At 32.8% G+C, this 25,723-nt stretch overlaps 3 protein-coding genes across 5 annotated transcripts; all 3 read left to right on the forward strand.

The window, feature by feature from the left end:
* The first annotated feature begins 4,232 nt into the window (after nucleotides 1-4,232).
* On the forward strand, nucleotides 4,233-9,617 carry LOC120076538 (proteasome subunit beta type-3-A). Its single transcript, XM_039030397.1, has 8 exons — nucleotides 4,233-4,390; nucleotides 4,582-4,632; nucleotides 4,724-4,905; nucleotides 4,981-5,088; nucleotides 6,606-6,695; nucleotides 6,930-7,014; nucleotides 8,286-8,380; nucleotides 9,329-9,617. The coding sequence occupies exons 2-8, from the start codon at nucleotides 4,627-4,629 to the stop codon at nucleotides 9,375-9,377; spliced, it is 615 nt and encodes a 204-aa protein (XP_038886325.1). The 5' UTR covers nucleotides 4,233-4,390; nucleotides 4,582-4,626; the 3' UTR covers nucleotides 9,378-9,617.
* A 158-nt stretch (nucleotides 9,618-9,775) lies between these two features.
* On the forward strand, nucleotides 9,776-13,633 carry LOC120076537 (E3 ubiquitin ligase BIG BROTHER-related-like). Of its 3 annotated transcripts, XM_039030394.1 has the most exons (3): nucleotides 9,776-10,838; nucleotides 12,286-12,503; nucleotides 12,588-13,633. In XM_039030394.1, exon 1 carries the CDS (start codon nucleotides 10,121-10,123, stop codon nucleotides 10,751-10,753), a length of 633 nt encoding a protein of 210 aa, XP_038886322.1. In that variant the 5' UTR covers nucleotides 9,776-10,120; the 3' UTR covers nucleotides 10,754-10,838; nucleotides 12,286-12,503; nucleotides 12,588-13,633. The 3 variants fall into 3 exon arrangements, with proteins under 3 accessions (XP_038886322.1, XP_038886321.1, XP_038886323.1); XM_039030393.1 differs by having other exon boundaries at nucleotides 12,286-13,633; XM_039030395.1 differs by having other exon boundaries at nucleotides 12,353-13,633.
* A 3,173-nt stretch (nucleotides 13,634-16,806) lies between these two features.
* LOC120076228 lies at nucleotides 16,807-17,602 on the forward strand. Its single transcript, XM_039029992.1, has 2 exons — nucleotides 16,807-17,118; nucleotides 17,258-17,602. Exons 1-2 carry the CDS (start codon nucleotides 16,807-16,809, stop codon nucleotides 17,600-17,602), a joined length of 657 nt encoding a protein of 218 aa, XP_038885920.1.
* The last annotated feature ends 8,121 nt before the right edge of the window (nucleotides 17,603-25,723 follow it).

Raw genomic sequence — 25,723 nt, forward strand, 5'->3', positions numbered from 1 at the left:
CTCCACCTCGATCAGATCAAACTGTTTTTATTGTTTTACTTTGTGCATTTTCAACTTCAGCCTTGTACTGTTCGAACTTTTCAAAAGCTTCAGACTTATGTTGCAATAAGTAAACATACCCATACCTTAAATAATCATATGTAAATGTGATGAGATATTCAAACTCTCATCTTGCTTTAACATTCATAGGACCACAGATATTCGAATGTACAGACTCTAAAGGTCCTTTGGCTCTATAACCTTTTCCAGTAAAAGATCTCTTAGTCATTTTACTTTTAAGGCATGACTCATATACTGGTAATGAATCATTTTCTAACTCACTTAGAAGCCCGTTATTAACCAATCTCTCAATCTTATTGAGATTAATATGACCTAATCATAGATGCCAAAGATGGACATTTTCTTTAGGAGAAACTTTTTGTCTTTTGTTTTGAGTTATCACAATTCTAAATAATTCAGTATTAAGGAGGGACTTTGCTACAACGGCCTTAGCACATAAATATTACTCTCTAACTTTGCAGAACAAATCTCAACACCATTTTGTTAATAAGCTCTTTATTCACATTAAAATTCAGAGTGTATGATTGTACTAATAAGCATTTTACAGAAATCAAGTTCCTTTTCAAATCAGGAACTACATAAACATTTTCTAATAAGAGGTAAGTAGTGGGGTTAGCTTTCTCAGCCTCCCTTCTTCTTCTTCCACTTTTTGGTACTGAAGGAAGAAGGTATAGACTTTGTTTCAAAGGTTGAAGCTCTATGAAACTTTTTGGAGAACAAGGCAACATTTACCTCACCCTTCTGTTCCTTGATTTTCATTAAGGACTGATATGTTTGCAGCTCATTGAACAGGGTGGTCAGGTTGTAGTCAAGCTTGTTCATAACAGTGTTACTATGGTACTACAGGAAACTTTTAGGTAAAGTTTCCAGGATGAAGCTAACTTGACTAACCTCATTAATGACAGACCTGTTCATCTCTACCACGTTAAATGGACCATCATGTTTAGAATATGTTCACGAATAGATGCTTCTTCTTTCATCCATGCAGTGAAGATATACTTGAAAGCACCATGCTTGAGTTGTGAGGATGGTTGTCCAAACATCCAGATAGTGAAGATCAGGCGTCCATGATCTCAGGGGTAGTGAACATAGGCTCATGCTTCTTGGCTAAAACTTCAGACAAGTTGTCCAAGATATACACTCAGGTCTTTTCATTTGCCTTTACCCATCACTCATATGCTTCCTGGACATTTCGAGATGCATTACCGGCTGGGGCTTGAGGACGATCCTTAATTAGGACGAATCATAGGTCATCGATAATAAGAACCCTATTAAAGTATTTTTTTAAAGCTTATATAGTTATCGTTGTTTAACTTATCAACATAAAGCATGTTTAAAGTAATGCTCGCCATTATGAAATTGCTAAAACCATACAATTTATTTATATTAGTTATTAAACGCTTTATCCAATAAATCAACCAATCAATTTAGCAAAAATCTAATGTACCCTATGTGACTTTTATTTTGCAATGCAGTGGGGTAGGGTAAAAATCACCATAGGGTGATTAGATACCCTCACTAGATTGATCTCAACCAATAATAACACCAGAATAACTCTTGCCCCTATAATTATTAGTCACCCTTGTTTGGTTCAAAAAATGATCTTCGTCGCTTCCGCTGCGTGCTGGTACAATCCAACAGACCCACCACCAGAAAAAGCCCACGACGATGGAGATCCAAGCAACACTCGTGACGACAACCCACGAATTAATGTGCACGACCAAGTTGAGAGAGGAGAGGGTTTGGTAAAGAGAGAAGTGAAAGGAGAGAGAAGATCATTTAATTTGAAATGGATTTTTAATACAGTAAAAAAAAAAAATGAGAGGCCTTTAATGTCGATTTTAAACCGACATTGTAGCCCATTTTCAATGTCAGTTTAAAATCGACATTAAATATCCGTTTTTTTTACCCGATATTATACATCCGAGAGCACTTTTTCCAACTGACATTGAAGCCCAAAATTCTTGTAGTGTTCTTTCTCCAAATATATTTAAAGAAGCCCACAAAATTTCTACGACTCTCTATCCCAAGAATACCGAGGTCTCCACGTGGTAAAAGAAGATATTGATTACAAAAGATTCGATCCAGGTAAAATATTTCTAGATCTAGGTGTTGTGCTAATTATTTCAAGAGTCAAGTAATTGTGTTCAATGATGCCTTTGATGAAATCTATTCCCTAAAATGTCTCATTGTTGATGATCCTCATATTCGATCACTTTTATTGCTTTAGATTGGTTTAAGTTGTTTCTATCGAAGTCAGTCCCCTAAATAAATTTGGAAGAATCTTCGAATAGCTAAAAGAATAATCAATATGATTTTCTGAAGATGATACTCAACTAAGGTTGTTTTCAACTATATTATTACTTAACGCTTATGCTTGTGCCATAATTCTTATAAGTTGAACTTCGATGCTACTATCCTTAATAGCGAGATGAGGATCAGTGTCATTGTTCGTGACTCAAAGGGAATATCAAGCTTTCCATAGAGAGACATTTTCCTAAAACGGGGTCTGTTGAACTTGCCGAGGCCATTGCCATATTTGAGGGTCTTTCTAATGCTCTTGAAGCTGGCATATCCCTTCTTTAGGCTGAAACTAATTCTCAAACCATTTGAAACCTCTTGATGGGAAAGTCTAGAATCGAGAATGAGGTTCAGGTGTTCGTTGATTCCATACGTGACATTTATTACAGTAGATTTGCTTAGGGCTTTCTCTTGATCAATCAAAAGATTAACTCTTAACATTCATAACTTAGCTGTCCATGCATAGAGTTTTGGTTATTCGACTAACTGGATTGAATGCATCCCTCCTTGGGGGGTTTCTGCTTTCCGTTCATGCCTTTAAGTTCTTTGTTGTTTTCCTTTTGTTGTACACTTAAAAAAAAAAAAAAATATATACAATAGACCTTGAAATTACAAATGTATTTTAACATAGACATAATTTAGTTATACTTATAGTTAATTTAAAATAATCAATAGATTTAAAAAAAATCTATCATATTAAATGGTTAAAGAATATTCATTTAAGAATTAAAAAAATGATAAATACATGGATTTTAAAATCAGTCAAACAAAGATAGGGATAAAAGTTAGTTTAACTTGAATATATAAAAAAAATTGCATGCACTCCTTCCATAAAGTCGAAAGTTCGGTAACTCATCCCTACTATTGTTGTACTAAATAAACAAATGGGGATCTCAAATTTTATAGATGATGCATTGGCGAAGTCAATTTCATTTCAATCAGTTTTCAATCAATTGTAAACTAAAACTTCCTTAGGTAATTGAATTATAACGGAAACCAACTTATTTTTTTTTTTTTTGCAGTTTGGATTGTACTAAGAAAAATGAATAAAAAAACTTCAACCATTTCAATTTAGTTGAACGAGGAAAATGAGAGGTAATATCTATCCTTGAAATACTAATCGGTATTGCCTAAGAATCTCAAGGATCAAAACTTGGAAATTGAATTTGACAAGTTAAAAAACTCTACAATATATATAATATATGGACACATCACCAAAATGTTTCCTTTTTTGAATTGTGCATTCAATTAATTTTAATCAAATAAGTCGTATCTTGTTCAACCGATAAATAAAGTTGAGGTTATAGTTAAAACTACTAGTAGAAAACTGAAATATGACGTTCGTATGTTTGGTTATATTTTCTATAAAAAAATTGTGCACAAAGTTTAGGGTATATAAATAAAATTTGGATACATAAATGAATTTTGAAAAAAAAAAAAAAAAATTGGTCCATGAGATTTGGAAATAATATCTATTTGGTCTCTAAAATTTCAAAATAGATATTATTTTCGAGTTCTAAGTTCAAATTAGGCATAAGTGAAAGAATGAAATTAGTAATTGTTTATTATTATTTGTTTTTCTTTATCTAACACTTGAATTTATATAAGAATTTCATAATTTTCATTGGAGGGTATACATCACTTTTTAAAATACAAAAACGTACCTCAAAGTAGAAAGTTGTTTGGCTATTTTTTTTAAAAAAATTACTTTTCGGTTATATGTCCAAAGAACCCAAAGTATATCCATAAGCCTCTATGTATTCCTTAGTAGCCCAATTTATTCAGGCCCAAAAGAAAAGCCCAATTCAGTTCGGTTGTCCATTTTCTCAAACCGAGACCTTAGAAGCAAAGCAAAACCCGAAAAAGTCCGATAATTTAAGAAGTAATAAGTAATAATCAGAAAATTAAGAAAGGAAGAAACTGAGACAAGGGGTTGGAGTGAAGCCCAAGCCATCAATAGCTATACTAAAATCCAGTGTGTTGCTCTTTCCTGCATTCCTCTTTGCGATTCAACTCTCTCTTCTTTCAGGTTTGGATTTCTTCTTTTAATCTTCAAAAATTCATTTCATTTTGTATCTGTGATTGCTTTATATTAGGGTTTTGGAACGGGATTGCGTTTTTTTTTTTTTTTTTTTAAATTTTGATTTTGATTTCGGTACAAACATTTCCGATCGCCCTGGGCTGACAATTGTTTACACTTCTTTGTTTCTCATGTCGCAGAGATTCTCATAGCTTTTTACCCGGAGAGCTTGAGTTTCTGACCTGATGTCGGTGCGTTTCTCTTCTTAGCATTATTTAGCTGCTTCTGGAAGTTTTAGTTAGTGTGTAGTCCTTGCATTTTGATTATGGATTGTCATTGTAGATCTTTGAGTATAATGGAAGTGCTGTAGTCGCGATGGTGGGGAAGAATTGCTTTTCCATTGCCAGTGATCGTAGGCTTGGTGTTCAGCTGCAGACTATTGCCACAGATTTCCAGAAAATTTATAGGATTCATGATAAGCTATTTCTCGGCCTTTCGGGCCTTGGTACCGATGCTCAGACACTGTATGTTTCTGTTAGATTCGCGTGTGTGTTTTTGTGTTAATTTTTCATTGCTTACCTCCTGCCCTTGAAATGAAGGTATCAACGGCTTGTTTATCAGCACAAACTGTACCAACTTCGAGAAGAGAGGGACATGAAGCCTGAGACATTTGCTAGCCTGGTCTCCGCTCGTCTTTATGAGAAAAGGTTGGACGGCTACTTAGTTTTTATTTTCCCCTTTTTCAGCGGTTTTAATCACGCATATTTTCTATTTATGGGTCTTTATTAAAAACATGGCTGTGATTTCTTTAGGATTCGCATAGTTTCTTTTGCGTGTGTATTGATTCTTCTACCAATTTGATTCTTGTCCGTTGGTGTGAGATTTTAAGCTAACTTGACAGGGATGTTGCATTGCACTAAGGGTCATTTGAGAGTTTTATGGCATGTTAACCTTTTCAATGCAATACAGTACATGTATGTAATCAAACCGTGTTATGGAATTGGTATATGTTAAACTGACGAACAAGATATTTTATACTTGGTTTAAAATAGGATTACAAGTTGAATTTCTGGATAGTTGAAATGTAGATAAACTTAGGAACTGTGTTGGATCAAGTGTCTCCATCTCAAGATAGTTCCTAGTCTCTGTCCTAGCTTTTGGAGGCTATAAAAACTGTGGTGACATAATAACAACGAAAGTGAAATGGTAGAATGAACCTTTTTTTCTCAATAGTATGTATGCTTTTAGTAATGCTATGAATATACCATAAATTTAACGATATGAATGCAATTAGAGATATTATAAGTGTATATTAGTAATTAGGTAAGGGGGTGTTATGGGGTTTAGTTGTAAATAAAGGGATTGTGGAAGGAGGAGTTAGACATTTGGTAAGTTAATTAGGAGTTGGGAGAGATCTTACCTCAAATTACATGTTTATCTTGTAGTTTCTTCTTAATATTGCAATATATTAGCTTTGTATACTTTAGGTGTTTGGATACCTAAAACAAGTATTATTTGCAAGAACTAAATGCTTAAAATTCGGTCTTCTCAATTTTCATGAAGTGGACCACAGTACCACACAAAACTGTTGCTCAATTTCCCAACTATAAGGAACTGGCCATGATAAAGTTGTGTTATAATTGGATTGGGTAATAGTATCGCCCTGAATTTTTTTTCTTCTATAGTTTTTTAATAGGTCATCCATGGATACAGTGTTTTAATAAGCTCTCCTAGGCGCGTGCCTGGGCTAAAAAATGCAGGTCTGGCGCATCGCCTTCCGGGGCTCACAAAATAAAGCCTGGGCCTTGAGGACTTTTTCATTATTTTTTAAAAATAGTAATAATTAGGGTTTTTCCTTCTTTATTAATAAAAAAAAATCAAATTTACTAAGCCTAAATGCAAAATTTGTTGTGTTTTTCTTTCCTCTCTCCCATATATCCACTATAGCCATGCTTTATCTTCTCAATGTAATACTTTTATACTTAGTGCGCTCCACAAAAAAAAAAGTTGTAATTTTTTTTGCACCTTGCGATTAAGCTTCAAAAGACTATGGCATTTTATTGGGCCTTGAGCTTTAAAAGATAATGTATGAATATAAACTGGACGAGAAAAGGGTTGAGTTTATAACCTTTTTTACAAGTTTTTTTAAGAGGTTGAATTTATGACTGTTGCTTGGCCTTTTATGATGGATAAAAACCTCATATATCAATTTTCTTATTTGTAGGTTTGGTCCATATTTCTGCCAGCCTGTAATTGCTGGATTGAGTGATGAAGACAAACCCTTCATTTGCACGATGGATTCCATTGGTGCCAAGTGAGGACTCTCTTTTTTCGTTCTTGTTCTAATTGCCAACTTTATTTCGTTTGATTTGAATTTCCGCTTAAATCATTTATCTGGGTTTCTTCATTTGTTTGAAATGTGCATCTGATTTGAAGTTGCAGCCTGTGCAACACCTTCTTATGAAATCTGATTTTTTTGGATAAATATTCTGCTAGATTTAGGATTATCAAATGTAAAACTAATACGTATCAAATTCATTTTTCACAGAGAGCTTGCTAAGGATTTTGTTGTTTCTGGTACTGCATCGGAGTCCCTGTATGGTGCTTGTGAGGCAATGTTCAAACCTGACATGGTATGTTGGTATATAGTCCATTTACATATGCTTTATATTGGTGATTGGGATTCTAAATTGCTTAAATGAAAACAGAGATCCAGAATCAGAATCATAGAAGAAAAAGGATTATGTTTATGCCCTTAAAAGGAAGAGGCAGAGAAGTTAGTGCATGTGTGCGTTAGAAAGAGAGTAGAAAAATAGAAAAAGATGGATTCGATTAGAGACATATAGGAATCATTACCTTAGAGAATGGAAGAACAAATTAGGTAAGTAAAACATTCTTCTAGTTGGAGTTGCCAAATCAGACATAATCATTGAACAAAGGTATCGATAAATCTCATGGATTGAATTATTGGAAAAAGAGAAGACAAAAATGAAGATAATTGGGGGGTTGTGGATGGTGACCTAATATACCATGGTGAACAGATGAAGTGATGTAAATATCTGACTATTGAGGTTTTCTGGAGAGATGGCCAACATGGCGATGTCTCTGACTAAGAGTGATTGAAGGTTAAGACAAGTATATAGAAGTGGCACTGGGCAGTTATCAGTTGGTCAGATTGACAAGCGAAAATATTGAAAACCAAACCAATGAACTTATGGGTTATCTGTAAGGTACCTAGATAAGAATATTAGTATAGTATTAGTAAGGGCACAATCGTACAAACTTACTTGAGCAGGATCTGTTCTATAGGTTGTACAATTGTGTCCTTGAATTCTAAAGTAAGGAGCATAATGGTAATTAGATAGGACGTTAGTTACTGAATATTGTTAATGGTAATTAGCATACTCAAGAGGAGGTTCCAAGTGCCTTGAACTTGGTTTATCTTGTATTTCTTCATCTTTATGTTTCGATATAATTCAGATCTTAGTGTTGTTAGGAGGTACCCTAACAATATCTTCCAAGACTGGAAAAAAAAAACATAATAAATTAACAAACCAACCATTCTTTAAATTAACTTACCAATTTTGGTCAGCTTACTTTATTGGGTTTGTCTTGCGCCCTTAATTATCCAGTTTTGAGGTATTAGTTCAGCTTTTTGAAGACAATCCAATATAGTCTTGCTGTTTTGGATTTTTAATTGAACACCTCTTATTAGAATGGAAAGGCACTGTAGTTTCTTTTATCTGTTTGTGCCAAGAGCTGCTGCACATGATGTTCAAATTTGTCCTCTTGATTGATAGCTTAGAATATTCTTGTTACGGAAAAAAAAAATTCCATCAGCTCTTCTGTGAAAATGTTCTTAACTATGTAATTGACTCGGTTGATTCAATTTTGTAATGGCCAGGAACCAGAGGAATTATTTGAGACCATCTCTCAAGCGCTGCTGTCTTCTGTGGATAGGGACTGTTTGAGTGGATGGGGAGGGCATGTCTATGTTGTGTAAGTCACATATTCTTAATTCTTTATGTTTAATGGCCGTGATATCTTTCTGGATTATTTATTGGTGTGTGAGTGTATTTTCTAAGAAGTGGTTTGTTGTGAATTGTGATTATTCTGGTAGATATTACTTTTTCCTAGCATTCATATCAACTTGGATGAAATAATAATATTTGTAACACAATATTACCTTAATACACCGTTTATTATATAAAAAAAAAGGCAACAATAATAATAATGATAATATTTGTGATAGAACCTGTCATGAGGAAAGTTGTGCAATTTATTAACTTTGAGGAAAGTTGTGCAATTTATTTACTTTAATAGGAGCATGCATTATTTAGGTCTCGTTTGATTATCATTTTGTTTTTGGTTTTCTGTTTTTGAAAATTGTTTGTTTCTCAACAACTTTTTGGTAAGCTTTTCACCTTAAAAACGCCTTTGAATTCTATGCAAAACTTCAAAAAAAGAAAATCAAGTTTTAAAATCTTCCTTTTTAGTTTTCAAATCTTGGCTTGGGTTTTGATCTTTTTTTTCAAATAGTAGGCAATAAAAGAAAATTCTAGCTAGGTCTCTTTCCTCGACAATAGATTAGAGACTATAGATAGAAGTTGCATAAGCATAATTTTAAAAAAAGGAGGGGTCTTACTTTTCTACTTACATTTCCGATCTTTTTTTCCCTTCTCTCTAGTTAATAATTTAAACGATTATGGTGTATCCAAAACAATAGTAATATTAATAAAATTATCTAAACCATTTATGGATGCCTCTGAGAATTGGATCAACATTCCAAAAGTATCCTTTTACATATACCGAAGATCTTTCTTTCGTTTCTACCTAACTCTTACCTTTTATTCCTTCCCTTTTACCTTTCTTATATCTGCTTACCTTTTCCTGTCTTCCATTGTATAACTGTGATTGAAATTATCCTATAATGTGTCTTTGTTGCAGTACGCCTACTGAAGTAAAAGAACGAATCTTGAAGGGACGCATGGATTGATCTTTCCTCCGATGTTTGAAAGATGACTTGTTTCATGATTGCTTCAAATTAGGCTTCAGCCCAGGGCAATGGAGTTCACGAGTGAAATGCAAAAAGACTTTCATGCTGGGCTGAAACTTGTAATGTGCTCAATATAATTTGACATGGAATTGGCTTTATCTGGAACTGTCAACATGAGACAATGTTTATGAAACGAAATATGCCTTTTGGTTCCAAAATTGATTAATTTAGATTCCAAAATTTCCAATTATTCTTTGATGGTAACTTAGCTTGTCCACATCTGTTAGTGATCCAATTAAGTTATATTCTGTCTTATCCATCCATTGAATCAGATCTCGTGCAGTGCGGCCTCTGTTATGAATGAAAGTTGTCAGCAAAGAGAGGCCATTGTGGAATCTCGAGGGGCAAGGTAAGAAATGGCTGGTATTTTGCTAAAATATAGAATGCAGGCATAAAATAATGTTACTTGAAAGATACAACTTTCCTTTCCTTTGCACAAAACCTGCCTTCTCTGCCAAGAAAACTTAGAAGCCCTCTACTCTAAAGATAGATGATGGGCTTGGTAGGCTGAAGAACTTGAACAAGGTGGGAATCTAGAATATTGAAATGTTCATCATAGTTGGTTTCCAGTTGCCTTCTATGAAAGTTTTGCCTCAGTCAAGAAACCAACAAAAAATACAACCTCATATATCCTAAACCATGGCTCTTGTGTTGCATGTTCTCTAAGATTTTGATCATTTGTAATGGAAGAGCAAGAGGATAAGCAACAGCTTCCCCAAAGGATTTCCCTTGCTCATGTTGAACAGGTGAACTCAGATTTGATCATGGCCTTGGCAATGCAGCAGCAGGAGCACGAGATGGCCTATACGATGCTCGAGACCATTGAAAGTGATAGCGATGAAGACGAAAATTCAGATTCCAACAGCAACCATGGTCTCAATACCAATGCCTCCTCACAAAGGCAAGAACTTCTTTCCCGGTGGGCTTTTCTAGAAGATGACGAGGAGACTGCCGATGAAAATGAAGATATGGAAGAAGACGAAGATGGGGATTTTGAGGATTTTGATTTGGATGAGCTAACTTATGAGGAGTTGATTGCATTAGGGGAGTTCATTGGAACAGAAAAGAGGGGCCTACCGATAAACGAAATACCTTCATGCTTGCACCCGAGCAAGTTTCAAACCATCGAAAACAGAAGCGGTATAGATCGGTGTGTGATTTGCCAAGTTGAATACGATGAAGGCGAAGAATTGGCTGCTCTTCCTTGTGAGCATCCTTACCATTCAGAATGTATAGGCAAATGGCTTCAAATCAAAAGGGTTTGTCCAATATGTGGTACAGAAGTTTCATCCCCTAAGGGTTCTAAAAATGCCTAATCTCTTTAAAATTGGTGATACTTCTAATTGCAAAAAGGGGAAAAGGTCCAGATAAATGTTCGTGATTCGTTCATTTAATTGAAAGGTAATGTTTAAAACTTCTTAAAAAAGATAGGAAGGCTTCTCTATATTTTTATTTTTAAAAGCCAACATCTCATTCTAAAGGGAGCCTCTTTAGCTTAATTATATTGCAAATTGTTTGTATTACTCGATTAATTGAAACTGATCTTTAAATTACTTACCTCGTCGAATTCTCAGGGAACAAAATTTAGATTGTTAAAAAAATATAAAGGGAAGGATTTGAATTTATAACATTTTTGGGTCATTAACGTATTAAACAAGTTGAGCTTCATATGAATTAGGGAGACACAAAAGCCTTCGTGACTTTAATGGCTACTAAATTAGGGTAAAATGAAACTTTTTAAAGTTCAATAATATAACAAAAATCAACTCATAGGTAGAGGTGATAGTCGGTTTAGTTTTATCGATTTTGGGGTCAATCAAGAATTGAACCAAACTAGACCAATTGATTTTACAAAAAAGAGATTCAAACCAATGTCCAATAAAGAACAAAACCAATGTATTGATTTATTTGGATCGGTTTAATTCTGGTTTGGTTTTCAGTTTTTGACATTTTCTCTTTTTCTTTCAATTTTTTTATTTTTATTTTCACTTTGTTTTGAATCGGTCCTTTTTGCTAATTTTAAATTAAAATTGGGTCTTTTTTTTAATTATTAATTGAATTTTAACATTTTTTTTGCCACTTTTCTACTTAGAAAACATACACGCTCCATAATAATTGGTCTTTTATCTAAACATCAAATATACATGCATCGTTACTATTAAAATACTAAAAAAAATCTAATGAAAGGTTTATTTTCAAGGGTATATATATATCATTAGTTCAGTTCAATTTTTATTGATTTTTCGCATAAAAATGGATCTGAGCCATTACTTTTTTTATTTTCTCCAAATACAAACCAATATGTCTAATTTTATACTAAAAACCCAAACCAAATCATTGGATTGGTTTGGATTTGTTTAGATTTTTGTTTTTCTGGGTTTTTTTTTTTTTTTTTTTTTTTTTTTTTTTTTTTTTTTTTTTTTTTTTTTTTTTTTTGCACTCCTAGCCTATGGGTATTTGTGATAATCTAACATTTTTAAAAATAGGAGATACAAGTATACAACAACAAAATAATTAAGGTTAGAAAAACATTTTTGATCTTGAACTTTTTTTAAGATAACAATTTTTTTTTAAAAAAAATAATAATGAAGGCAACAATTTAGTCCCAATACTTTCGTATTTGTAATCTAGTCACCGAAGTTTAAAAAGTAGCAATGTAGATCTTGTACTTTGAAATCTGTAATGATTTGTAAAAGTAGTCTGTGAAAATTTTCATTAAAATTAAGTGCAATTTTTTATTACATAACAACTTAATATTTATAGTATATAAATAAATTTGATTCTTGATGAATATCAATCTACATATTTAAAACATTTTATTAAATCATGCTATTATTTTTTATGATAGGAACTAGATTGTCACAAACTATAAAGTACATGGACTAAATCTTCTTGTCGGCTCTCTTCGATGCTAGCAACCGCGTTTGACCCTTTTCCGCGGTGCTCGTTTGCGCGCGCGTGAACCAACCCAACAAACAAGGAAAGGATGCCTCTCGGCTAAATAAGAAATGTTCAGACTGATGAAGCCTATCGGAAAAGAAAAACGAGGATGATCGTCTGAAAAAAGTAAGTAAGCGGGGTTATTTCTTTCTTCCTTCCTGCTGTCCCATTTAGTTGAATATACGGAGAAGTAATAGGTAGGAATGACAGGATTGGAACCCGTGACATTTTGTACCCAAACAAAAAGGCCTCGACAAAAGCATCGCCTTTGGGTTCGGCTTCTGAAGTCGCGAGGAGCGCGGTCTTCGAGGCCTTGCTCCCTTGTCTTTGTCCTTTGGGTTCTTGGGGACTGAATCTCCTCCTTATCGAATTTCGCCGGCGAGATGAGTCTGGGGACCTTTAGGACTAGAAAAAAACTAAGTAGAAGCTATCGGTTGGCTTGCGGGTGGGTATATACCCTGAAACACAAAGCTGATGGCTCTATCGAGACGATTGAAAGGTGACTGAAACACCAGAAACGGCGACTAAGGTGATGCCGTTTGGTCTAAAGAATGCCGGGGCGACCTACCTGCGAGCCATGACTGTCAGGTGGGGTACCCCGATGGAGACACGAGGCTCAATTTAGCTGCGAGCGAAGCAGCTCGACCGAGAGGGAGAGGGAGAGGGCTCGTTGAGGAATGGCGGGACTGATTGACCCAATACCAAAAGAAGGGAGCCGCGATTGAGGCTATCACGAACGCCTGCGAGAATGAGGAGGCGACCGAGCTATAAGAAAAGAAAAAATTCATTTCTTAACAGAATCTTCTTCTAGCATCAAAGTAAACCTATGTCGTTAAAGTTTAAGGATTAAATTATTACATATTTGAAAGTAAGGACTACATCATTATCAATCAAAGTTAGAGAGACAAAATTGTTACTTTACGAAAGTTCAAGGATGGAAAGTGTTTTTTATTCAAGAATTACCCAAATGTTTGGACCATTTATTAAGAAAATTGTTAGAATTACCCAAAAGTTTCCATCTTTAAAAACTAGCACTCTTTTTGGAAAAATTTGGGAAGATTAAGTAAAATTTGGAAAAAGGATGTGAATATCAAAACTGATCCTAGTCAAGATTCACCTAGAAAGGCTAAAAAAATTGATAATTTGAATATAAGTTCAAAATGTAAACTTTTTATACAAATCTCGGTGGTCGATCTCAATCGAGAAAAACTATTTTAACGAATTTTCAAAAAACACACTAGTTGTGAAAAGTGAAATTTAAAAAGGGTTATTTTTTTTATAATTTTTCCATTTGTTGCCACGTAAGTCATCTCTTCCACTTGATTACATAAGTTATCGTTTACCTGTACTTCGTAGTTGTAATGAACTATGCGACCCACCACCAAATTTGTGATCAAAACGCAATTTGATTGAGGAATAGAGGAAGCTCAATTAAGTTGTATTTGAAAACTACGTGTCATTACCATTACCATTGGACTAAACGGTAACAATGAATGTGACATATTTATAAGGATATTTGTAATAGATAGTAAAATATTGGAAAAAAATCTAAAAATGTATCACATCTTTAAAATATTTACAAATATGAAAATGTTGACTAGTCAACTTTTGATTTTTTTTTTCTAATTTCCAATTTTGCAATTTCACTATCTCTTGTCTTGTCTTGTTGCACACCTTCTTTTTCTCTTTCTTTTTTTTCTTTTTATTTTTTTTAGTTTCTTTCTTTTATTTTATTTTTGTTTTTTTTGTTTTTTAATTTTCTTTCCTTTCTCCGGATTTTGCTTCTTCACTTTCTTCTAGTTTTTGCTTCTTCTTCTTTTTAATTTTCTTTCCTTCATCCGATTTTTGCTTCTTCCTTTTTTTAAAAAAAAACTATTTCTTTTTCCGGGTTTTGCTTTTTTTTTTTTTTTTTCATAAGAATTATGAGGTTGAGTTTCATACCTAAGACTTGAAAGTACCTAATTCATAAGTGACTTAACATCAACAAGTCAATCATCAAGTTTGATTATTATAACAGAACATTAAATATAAATAGCAAATGAAAACATATTTGAAATAAACTATTTTTTTAGTCCACAAATTTGCACCATTTTTAGAAACATTTCTTAAAAGTGAAATAAGAAACAAAAATAGTTATTACACAAGTTTATTTATCAAAAAATGAGAAATGTGAACGATATATCAGACAGGCCAATAGTTTTTCTTATAGGACTTGTGGCATAGATGGGCCATAATGAAGGACACAAATTGAAATATGGGAATTGGAGTGTATGGCGGTTTTTGAGGTTTCATTCGGAAAAATAACAAAACCACCAAAGAATAAGAATTATGGCAAGTCATGTGACATGCATATGGTCGCAAATTTCGAAATTCCTGATTTGCGCTTGACTTGTTTGGGGATGTTGTTGTTGACGTAATTACAAATACAAGTAATCTCTATATTTTATTATTATTTTAGATTCTATTTAACCTCTTTTCAAATTTATTTTACCTTAATAAAATATCCAGATTTTGAAACCAGATTTATATTTGAAATATCCATATATTATTAAAACTTCCTTCCTAATTTTTAGATAACACAATCTCTATATTTTATTATTAACTTAGATTATGTTTAACAACTTTTTGAATTTATCTCACCTTAATAAAATATCCAGATTTTGAAACCAAATTTATATTTGAAATACCCATATATTATTAAAACTTATTTTATCCATATATTTTTTTTTCAAATCTCTATATTGTTTTCCTCACATACCTAATAAATTAGGTGTATATGCTAATTTTGATATTATTTTAACGTTTTGGGAAAACAAATATTAGTTCCTAGAAAAATGGTTATGTGTTGACTGCACAAGAATCAACTCGATTGTTTGCTTGAACTTTGCCATAACTTTTGTTACGTACACAAAAAGTTTCATCGATTTAGGTTTCCTTGCTAATTCATTAACTTTTACTGCTGTTTTTGCTATGACTTTACAACGGGTTAAACTTCTATGAGAATTCTCAGTACCATGATTTTCGAGATTGTGAGGCATATATTCCATCAAATTTTTCGTTCCAACAATTTGTGGAATATATCCAAGGTAAACTTTTTTCCTCCAATGAGTTAACTATATCTCGTTTGACAATGTATCGGATTGGTTCTTCCAATTCGAATCTTATTAGCATTGTTGAAGATAAAGATTTTGTGGTTGATGTAGTGTTATCATATTCCCCCAAAATTGATTTATGTGTAGTGGTTGACCATGTCTCATCTATTGCCCCAAACACTCGAAATACATTATATTTGAATAATGAATCAGCAAACATTAATCAATCTTTCAAACACCCTGTAGGCAACACTGAAATCGTTGATTTTCAAGATTTCGATGTCTTTCAATCTGGTATTCCCATTGGAGTAGGTTTACTTTTTAGTAGCAAGTCTGTATTGAAGAAAGCAGTTTATTTTCTTACTCTTAAAAACAGTTTTGAACTTACTACTACTAGGTCAAACAAAACTTCGTTTGAAATTCGTTGCAAGGATATGTATTGTGGGTGGTATCTGCATGCATCTGTATATAGAGGGGGTGGTGTGTAGATGGTTCGGAAATACATCGATATCCATAAATGTGCTATTGACATTGTTAAAGAAGGTCATCGACAAGCAACATCTTGGATTGTTGCTAAATGTACAAAGTCATTTTTTAAAATGAATGACAAAGTCTCATGCCGACCATGTGATGTTGTAAACTATATGAGAAGACAACATGGTGTAAATATAAGTTATGATAAAGCTTGGAGAGGTCGTGAGATTGCCCTCAATTCCCTCAGGGGGACTCCTGAGTCCTCATATGCCGGTTTGTCACCATTTTCAGCTGCGTTGATTGAAAAGAATCCTGGTATGTTTCTCGTCTATATTTAGTTTAAGCAATTATATACAGTCTACTTTGTCTTGTATAATCAATCTAAATGTTTATTCCTTTCAGGAACATATACAACACATGAATCTGATGATGATGGTAGGTTTAAGTATATTATGGCGCTTACTGCTTCCGTAGATGCATGAAAATTTTGTTTTCCTATTATGTCAATTGATGGTGCTAGTCTAAAGAACAAATTTTTGGGGACATTATTGTCTGCTTATACACTTGATGGCAATTCGCAGATTGTACCTCTTGCATTTGCCATTGTCGATTCTGAGAATGATGCATCATGGTCTTGATTTTTTTCGTAATCTTAAAGCTGTTTTTGGGGATTCTAACGACCATGTTATTGTGTCTGATGGTCATAAAATTATAGCCAAGGGTGTTAGTTCTGTCTATGATTTTGCTGAAGACGGGTCATGTGCATTCTATTTGTATAAAAACCTTGTTAAGAACCACGTCCAATTGAAGACACTTTCCATATGTGTGCAAGAGTATATACAATTGGTGAATTTGAGTATTACATGAGGCAATTGGATGGGGTTGCTCCGTCCATTAGGATTGAATTAGAAGATGTTGGCAAATCCAAATGGGCTAGGGCATTTTGCCGGAGGAAAAGATATTCCTTAATGACAACCAACATATTTGAATGCATGAATTCAGCTTTAAAGGAAGCACGCGAATTACCTGTTATTGGTCTCCTTGAATCTATCCGTAGTTTGGTTCAAAAATGGTTTTACAAACGTCGTAGTCATTGGAGTTTCCAGTATTCTGAATTGTCATTGCATGCAGAGAACATTATTCGATCAGCCTTAAGGGACAGTAGGTCAATAGATGTAAGTGTTGCTTTAGTTACACAATATTTGTATTCAATTGAGCCTATTATTAATAGTAAAATTGTAATTTTATCGTTTTATTTATTTTTATCATTTTATTATTATTATTATTATTATTATTATTATTATTATTTTGCAGTTGTACCCCATTAACCAGTATGAATTTGAAGTGCATGATCGCTCTAACCAATTTGTTGTTAACATTCTGAATCGTACTTACTCATGTCGGTGGTGGGACCTAGACATGATTCCGTGCTCTCATGCATGCATTGCATTGTCTCGTAAGAACCTTCAACTACAGTCATATGTACATGATTTCTATCGTGTTTCCAATCTACGTTTGTTATACAGAAAGAAAACCCGACTTATTGGCAATATTCAACAATTCACTACAAGTCATGTAGTTGGTAATGATCCAGTTCTTCCTCCTAATGTCAAACGTCCAGCTGGGAGGCCTAAGAAAAAAGAATCACATCTTGTTTAGAAAACAAAGCTACAGTGTGTTGTAGTCAGTGCGGTAAGAGGGGTCATAATTGTAGGTCTTGCAAGGATCCCATACGACATTGAATGCACCTACAATGTTATATCGTTTAGTATTGTTTTACTTTACTTTCTCTCTTCAAACAGTTCTTTGATGCTCAAACTTAATGCTGTTTATGAAAGGAATTGTTATTTGCATTAATGATTGTACATGGAACTGAAAGTTAAATATTACTAATTTATGTTGGTTGTTCAGTCATTTGTATTATTCATAATGAGAAATTGAGCTAAACGTTTTAGAATTACAGTGTGTTTGTAAAACCAATTCAAAATGTTTAGATTATATACAAAAACAATAATGATATACCAATTATTGTATATGGAATTGAAAGTCAAATATTACTAATTTATATTGGTTGTTTAGTCATTTATATTATTCATAATGGGAAATTGAGCTAAACGTTTTAGAATTACAGTGTGTTTGTGAAATCATTTCAAAATATTTAGATTATATACAAAAATAATAATGATATACCAATTACTGTATATGGAATTAAAAGTTAAATATTACTAATTTATGTTGGTTATTCAGTCGTTTGTATTTTTCATAACTAGAAATTGATCTAAACGTTTTAGAATTACAGTGTGCTTGTGAAATCAATCCAAATTATTTATTGATATACCAAAACAATAATGATAACAATTCCAAATCACTTGATATATTCATTGTTCATTTATGTTATTGAGGGTTGGAAATTGAGTTGCATGCTTTATAATTACAGTGTGTTTGTTGTTATTAAATTTTATGTATGTGTAATGTGAGAAGTTCAATTCACCTACAAATAATTTATGTATATGTCCTTTGGACGATTGAGACTTTATCGAGGTTATTTAGTATAGGGTTGGCCAGATAAACTCGTACAAAACAACTACACCAAATCCAAAGCTATTATATTTTCAAATCCAAAATAGTTAAACTGTATACTAAAACAGAAACTATATCACATATTCAAATCATTCTGTCCATTCAATACAGGAACCAAGACTACTAAAAAGTTCTACAGTTTAAAACATATACCAAAACAAGATATAAAATTCACCCATATAGTTGGCACAAAATCTGAATGCATCCTACTTTCAATATCCAAAACCGGAATCACATAAAAAGCCAGAATCAATTGGTTCATTCATTGCAAGATCGGGCTTGGCTTAGGTGCAAGTCAAATGATGGGCCATCTGAGGGTGTATTTTCATTCGTGGTTTGAAGTTTTCGTATTATCCCTTTTGCTGCATTTATCCATATGCCTGTCATTGGTGGACTCGCATTATTCACTTTTGGCAATTTCCTTTTTAGTTTCTGTTGCCTTGATCTTCTCTCTTCCTCTTGGTTAGCCATCATGATCAACTCTTGCTTAGTTACTTTTAACTAACAATATTTAATGACCAATTAGTTGTTAGGACTTGATAAATTATAATAGTGATCAAATTTACAAGATCAATTGTTCTTACATGTTTGAGTATGATCCTTGTAGCAGGGTTATTTTCATCAATGTTGTACAGCTTATCAGTCATTTCCAACTTCCTTTTGACCTTTTATTAGTTATTAAAGAGACAACATTTTTTTATAGATATGTAGACATACACATTATATGTTCAAGATCTACATTAGTTGTAGTATTTTACCTCTTGTTTTTTTGGTTGTGGGGGTTGACTCGTGCACTGCAATGGTTGTACCTTTTGAAGGATCTTAGTTGTTGAAGTTTTAGGATTATGATTTTGTTAACATGTTAAAAAGTCCAAATAATTTGTTTAATATGGGGTTAAAAAATAATAAGTACCAGGATTGTACAGTTCTAAAAGAGCATACCAATATTGTTGTCTTTCGCTTGTTTGACATCTTCAGCTTCTTGTAAATCTCTCGTTCATCAATTGATCAAATCACTTCGTTCATTTCTTCATCAACGTCTTGGTTGTCCTATCTCCATAAATTTTGCTAGTCAATTTCCATGTATTGTTAAAAGGTATAATCTGCAACATGCTTATATCAACTCACCTTGACCTCTGGTTTTTTACTTCATTTTTCTTCAGACTCCTTGTTTTTATGTCCATGGCATGTTTCATTATGTACTGTTGATGGTATTTTCAATCCATGATCCTTGTTTCCATCGCCTTCTTCGTCCTCGTCGTCATCTTTTCTTCGAACCATTGTGGGAGCATCAGAAGCATAAACCAACTCCTTCTTTTCTTCCTTTTCTTCTTGTTCTTTCTCAATACCATCTAGTTCCTTTTCGAACTGGGATGCAGGCTGCTTCCATATAATTCTTAATAGGTTTGTACTATGAAAAACAATAAATATAGTGTAGTTAGTTTACATACCATAAACAGATTACTTGTTGATGCATGTGATTGAACAGCCTATGTAGTCTTCATGTAATCAATCAGTTTGTTTAACAACTCCACCAAGTCATCTATCTTCTTCGTCAAGATTTGCTGACTATTCTTCATGGCATCAAAGTTTTCATTCATCATTGTATTCATTAATTGTTGTATTTTCTCTATTTCTTCAAACCTTTGTTCCATTTCATCTTTGTCATATGATAAACCGAGTCTTCTATTCAAGGATAGTTCAACCACTCTGTCTCTCGACCTATATTTGCTCATTTCTTCTTCGACCTCTTGTAACACCCTTTTTTCCTCCTCAATGAATGGGGCAAAATATGACAGTCATTTCATGTGGGGTTGCAAGTAATGGACAAATTTCAAGCTGTCAAGTAAACAAGGAAATAAGATGTTAGTTTATAGTTTAGAATTTAAAACTCTACATCTATTTTGTTATATAGATATTTATACCTCTTTTGAATCAAATACTTTTCGCTTGAGATCTTTCCATTTGGGTTGACTGTCTGCAGCCCAATTTACTATCCTTTGAACATTGTTAAAAACCTTCCTGGCAAAGAAATTTTGTGATGAGCTCAAGGTGGGTATGACTTCGTATGCCCATGCTAAGATTGGGAATATGAATCCCCCTATTGATATTCCTGATTTACCTTCGTTGTGTATTGCTCTATGCATAACATCAACAAGTAGATTAAATGCAACCCTTCCCTATGGGTAGTTATCAAAGATGTCATCATCATCAACCATCAGGATGTGGTCTATATTCACATTCACCAAATCTTGTTTTGGGAGAAGAAAACTTTTCAAGAAATACAACTTCGCCATTTTTATCCTGTCACTATCACATCCTGCCTTGCTAAAATTAAAAGCTATGTTAAGAAAATACCTACTCACAGCTTTCATATCCTTAAAGTACATTTTTCTTATATTTCCTCCTCCCTTTATCCCACTTGTATCAATTATTGGTAATTCCCCATAGTTTAGACCGGTTATTAATGCAAACTCTCTCAAACCAAATTTCAGTACTCGACCCCCTATGAAGAAATTCAACTGGGATGATGAATTTGGTTTACATTGTCTTTGTATTAAGTGTAACAACAGTTGTGAAGATTGATTTGTAATGGAAAAATCAAGGAAATGTCCAAAAATGGTTTCTCTAAATCTCTGTTGTAACTCGTCATTTAAATTCTCCTTAATTTTATCAATTACAAAAGTCTTTGTTCGTAAGTTTATTTTTAGTGGTTCATTTCTCCTTGCACTATCCATCAGATACAAAGAGTCCTAACACATTTGAAATAAACCAGAAACACAAGCTTAATAATATGCTAATAGTAAAAAACAAGTACAAAGTATTTGAGTAAAAATACCTCACGTGGTTCTATCATTTCAATTGTTTTTCCCTTTTGGCATGTTGTTACTTTGCCTTTTCCTTTATCTGACCTAGTTATTACCTAATATTTACAAATATTAGTAAATATTTAGGTAAGAATACCTCACATATATCCATTCCATAGATGATTACCTTTTTTTCCTTTCGTTGTTTCTATCCTCTTGTCTGACTCTCCACTTGATGATCTTTTTTCTGATAGTGTTGTTTCCCCACGACTTTGTGACTGTTCTTCTTCATTGTCCTTGCTTTCATCTTGCACATTTTCACATGTCCCTTTAAGCTTCTCTTCTTCCTCTTCATACTCATTACTATCTTGTTCATTCTGTTTCATTATTTAGTAATTATATTATGTATATACTTTAACAAATACACTGTAATTAATATATTATTTCATAAAATATACATTATCATACCTTTCCCTCATGTAGCTCATGTTGCTCTTCTTTTTCTTCTACTACTTCCTTTTTCCCTTTCTTGTTTAGTTCTAACTTTTTTTTCACAACCTGCATCGCAATTTGGATCTATAATATTTTCAACCCTTAACATTCTTGTTGACCTTACTTTTTTTTCTTCAAATAATCCTGACCTTGCTCTTTATCCTTGGTTTGTTTGTTTGAACTTTGACCTCTATTGTAGAAGCACTACGCTTTTGTTTGTTGCTAGTTATTAGAGTTGCATGTTTTTTTCCTGATCCCCCTGTCATTGTCTCCGTTTTCCCATGTTTTACATACATGATCAAAATTTGATGTTTCAAATACATTAAAATAAATTAAAAACATACCTCGTCGTCACTATTGAGAACTATTGGCCCTTTGCTTGTTTTTTTTTTCCACCAGTTATTCTAGCTGCTTTTAATCGTTCGTTGACTCTGCTTCTTCCTTCGGTTTTCTCTTTTTTCATAGCTTGTAATGTTTGATTAATAGTATTATCAGTTTTATACAAACAACCAAAGGGCGAGATTTTATATCGTCATTTCTGTTTTCAATTCCTAAATAAACGACATTATTTTATATATCAAAAGATTCGATTCTAAATACTTAACAGTAAAACCAATATTTTTTATTTTTTATTTTTGAAAAATAATGGAATATTTATATATTATATATAAAAAGTTTCGGCCAACACTGGTTTCATCTCTTCAATATAGAAACAAGAGGTAGACTAGATTGCAATGCATGGATTAGAAGAAATTTGGGAATCACAATGCTGTCCGAAATTAGGAAATTTAAGCAAATTCTAGACCTAAGCAGATAGCATCCAAGAAAATTTAAGCAGATTGCAATCAGTGAAGAGCTTAAAGTATGCACTTAAAAGGACTAAAAAATTGCCAAGAAGTTGTAATACCGTGGAAAAATACTCGATGTCGTACAAAAGTCCCTTGAACCTACTGCTTGAAGCTGTTTTGAAGGAGCTTCAATGTCGAAGGTCAAGCGTTTGAAGCTGTCGAGAAAGTATTTCTTCTCTTGAAGTGAAGGTATTTTTCCGTCAAACCCTCTCACCTTTCTTCTTACCGGTGAACGATTGTTAGATAATAAATGTTTGGTTAGGGTTTTGGTTTAAATTCATTGATTATCGTGTGAGGTGTGATGGTGGATTAGACCTTTTGTCAAAAGGAAGTGTGTAGTGTGTGATAGGAGTATGTAGGCTGTATTTGATATTTTCAAACGATTGTGATACACTTAGACCTTTAGAATTCCATTGGAGGTAGTTTTGACAATTGTTAATCTTTATTTTTTAATTTTATATTCCGTTTGCTATTTTTACAATTTTAAAAAGTTTTTTTTATTTGTCCAAATGGAAACTTAAATTCTGCTATTTATCTAGTCAGCCTTTGAAATATTTGTGTATTTGTGTACCGTAATATTTGTTTACAAAATCAAACAAAGAAGAAAGGGCTAGGTTTGGTTGTTTGTTGTTTTTACAGAAGTGTCCTTCAGAGGTATTGAAAAGAAAAGGGACTATATGAATGTTTGGAAAGGACAAGGAAAGGGACAATAAGGTGGTCAATAGCTATCATTGATAGAAGTTATCACTGAAATGATAGAAGTTATCACTGATAGTATGTTATCAATGATAGATGCTAACACTGATAGCACGTTATCGATGATAGAAGTTACCACTAATAGTACGTTATCGGTGATAGAGAGTAATCACCAATAGCATGATACCAATGAGATAATTGATAGCATGATCTCAGCGAGATCATTGATAGCATCCTATCAGTGATGTTATCAATGAAAGAAGTTATCCATGATAACCACGATATGAGTGATATTAGTGATATCGGTGATAGAAGATAGGTGAAATCTATATATCGAGTTTCTTTGAAAGTTCATAACTAGTTATAGAAGTCTATCATTGCTAGCCTTAAGTGTTAATATTTCAAGGTTGATTCTAATTGATGAAAGTCTATTAGTGATAGCAACTGATAGTTGCTATCAGTGATATCCACCGTGAAATTTATGTATCGAGTTTCTTTGAAAGTTCATAACTAGTTATAGAAGTCTATCATTGCTAGCCTTAAGTGTTAATATTTCAATATTGATTATAATTGATGAAGGTCTATTAGTGATAGCGACTAATAGCTACTATCAGTGATATCCACCATAGAAGATTATTAGTGATAGCAACTGTGTTAATCTTTCAAAGTTGATAGTCATTTATGAAAAAATCTATCAGTGATAGCCATCAATAATTTTCCATCACCGATATAGCTTAATCTTTCAAAGTTATTGGTTTTCTTTTAATGTTGATAACTACTTATAAAAGTCTATTATGAATAGCCATTGATAGCATTACCTGTTAATATTTTAAAACTGATTCCAATTGATAAAAGTGTATCAATGATAGTCACTGATAGATGATAAAAAATAAAAAGCTAATGTTTCAATTTTGTATTAATATTTCTCAAATTGAAAACTATCACTGTAGCTACTATCAGTCATAATTTTCAATTTGAGAAAATCGAGAAGAAGTGAGCAAAATGGTGGCTAGGCGTGGGCTTTTTAGTCTTTTACCATTTTTTGTTCTATATATACAATTATTTTATCTTTGTACTACATATTATATTATTTTGGGCTTGAATTCCATTTATGCAACTAGCTCTTTTTAGAAATATTTCTTAAATGATATCAGTGAGATCATTGGCATCTTATCAGTGAAAGAAGCTATCACTGATAACCACGGTATGAGTGATATTAGTGATATCGGTGATAGAAGTTAGGTGAACTCTATATATCGAGTTTTTTTTTTTAAAGTTCATAACTAGTTATAGAAGTCTATCGTTGCTAGCCTTAAGTGTATATTTCAAGGTTGATTCTAATCGATGAAAGCTTATCAGTGATAGTGACTGATAGTTGCTATCAGTGATAGCCACCATAGAAGATTATTAGTGATAGCTACTGTGTTAATCTTTCAAAATTGATAGACATTTATGAAAATTTATCAATGATAGTCACTAATAGTTTTTCATCACTGGTATAATTCAATCTTTCAAAGTTGTTGGCTTTTTTTCAATGTTGATAATTACTTATAAAAATCTATCATTGATAGCCAGTGATAGCATTAACTGTTAATATTTCATATCAATGATAGCCACTAATATCTGATAACAAATAAAAAAAACTAATATTTCAATATTGTATTAGTATTTCTCAAATTGAAAGCTACCATTGATAACAACTATCAATTATAGTAATTGATAGCGGTGGCTATCATTGATAGCTTTCATTTTGAGAAAATTGGGAAGAAGCGAGTAAAATGGTGGCTAGACGTGGACGTTTTAGTCTTTTACCATTTTTTGTTCTATATATGCCGAGCAAAATGGTGGCTAGACGTGGACTTTTTAGTCTTTTACCATTTTTTGTTCTATATATGTAATTATTTTATCCTTATACTACATATTCTATTATTTTGGGGTTGAATTTCATTTATGCAACTAGTTCTATTTATAATTTTAAATAAACGTGATCAAAAGCAATCCAATTACATTATGTTTGCAATTGAGGTCCATTATGATTGATCTACCAATGAAATGACATTACGATTATACTAATTTTCATTCCAGATTGATAAACGTGACCTAATTTTAATGAGTTCTCCAAATCTGCAAGCTTAGCAAATTTTTTTTTTTTACTTGTATTTAGAAATAATCACACTATAATTTTTCTGGCTAGATTAATGAATTTTCTTTATAGGAAGAATTTTGTTGAAGTAATTTTTAGCTAATTTTAAGTGGAATAAAGTAAAAACATAGCCACAAATCAATAACAACAACAACAAACAACAAACAAAGCCCTTCTAGTGGTTTGGCTCAATTTTTCATAAGATAATAGAAAG

Source organism: Benincasa hispida, chromosome 4, assembly GCF_009727055.1.
Source record: "Benincasa hispida cultivar B227 chromosome 4, ASM972705v1, whole genome shotgun sequence".
Lineage (NCBI taxonomy): Eukaryota > Viridiplantae > Streptophyta > Magnoliopsida > Cucurbitales > Cucurbitaceae > Benincasa > Benincasa hispida.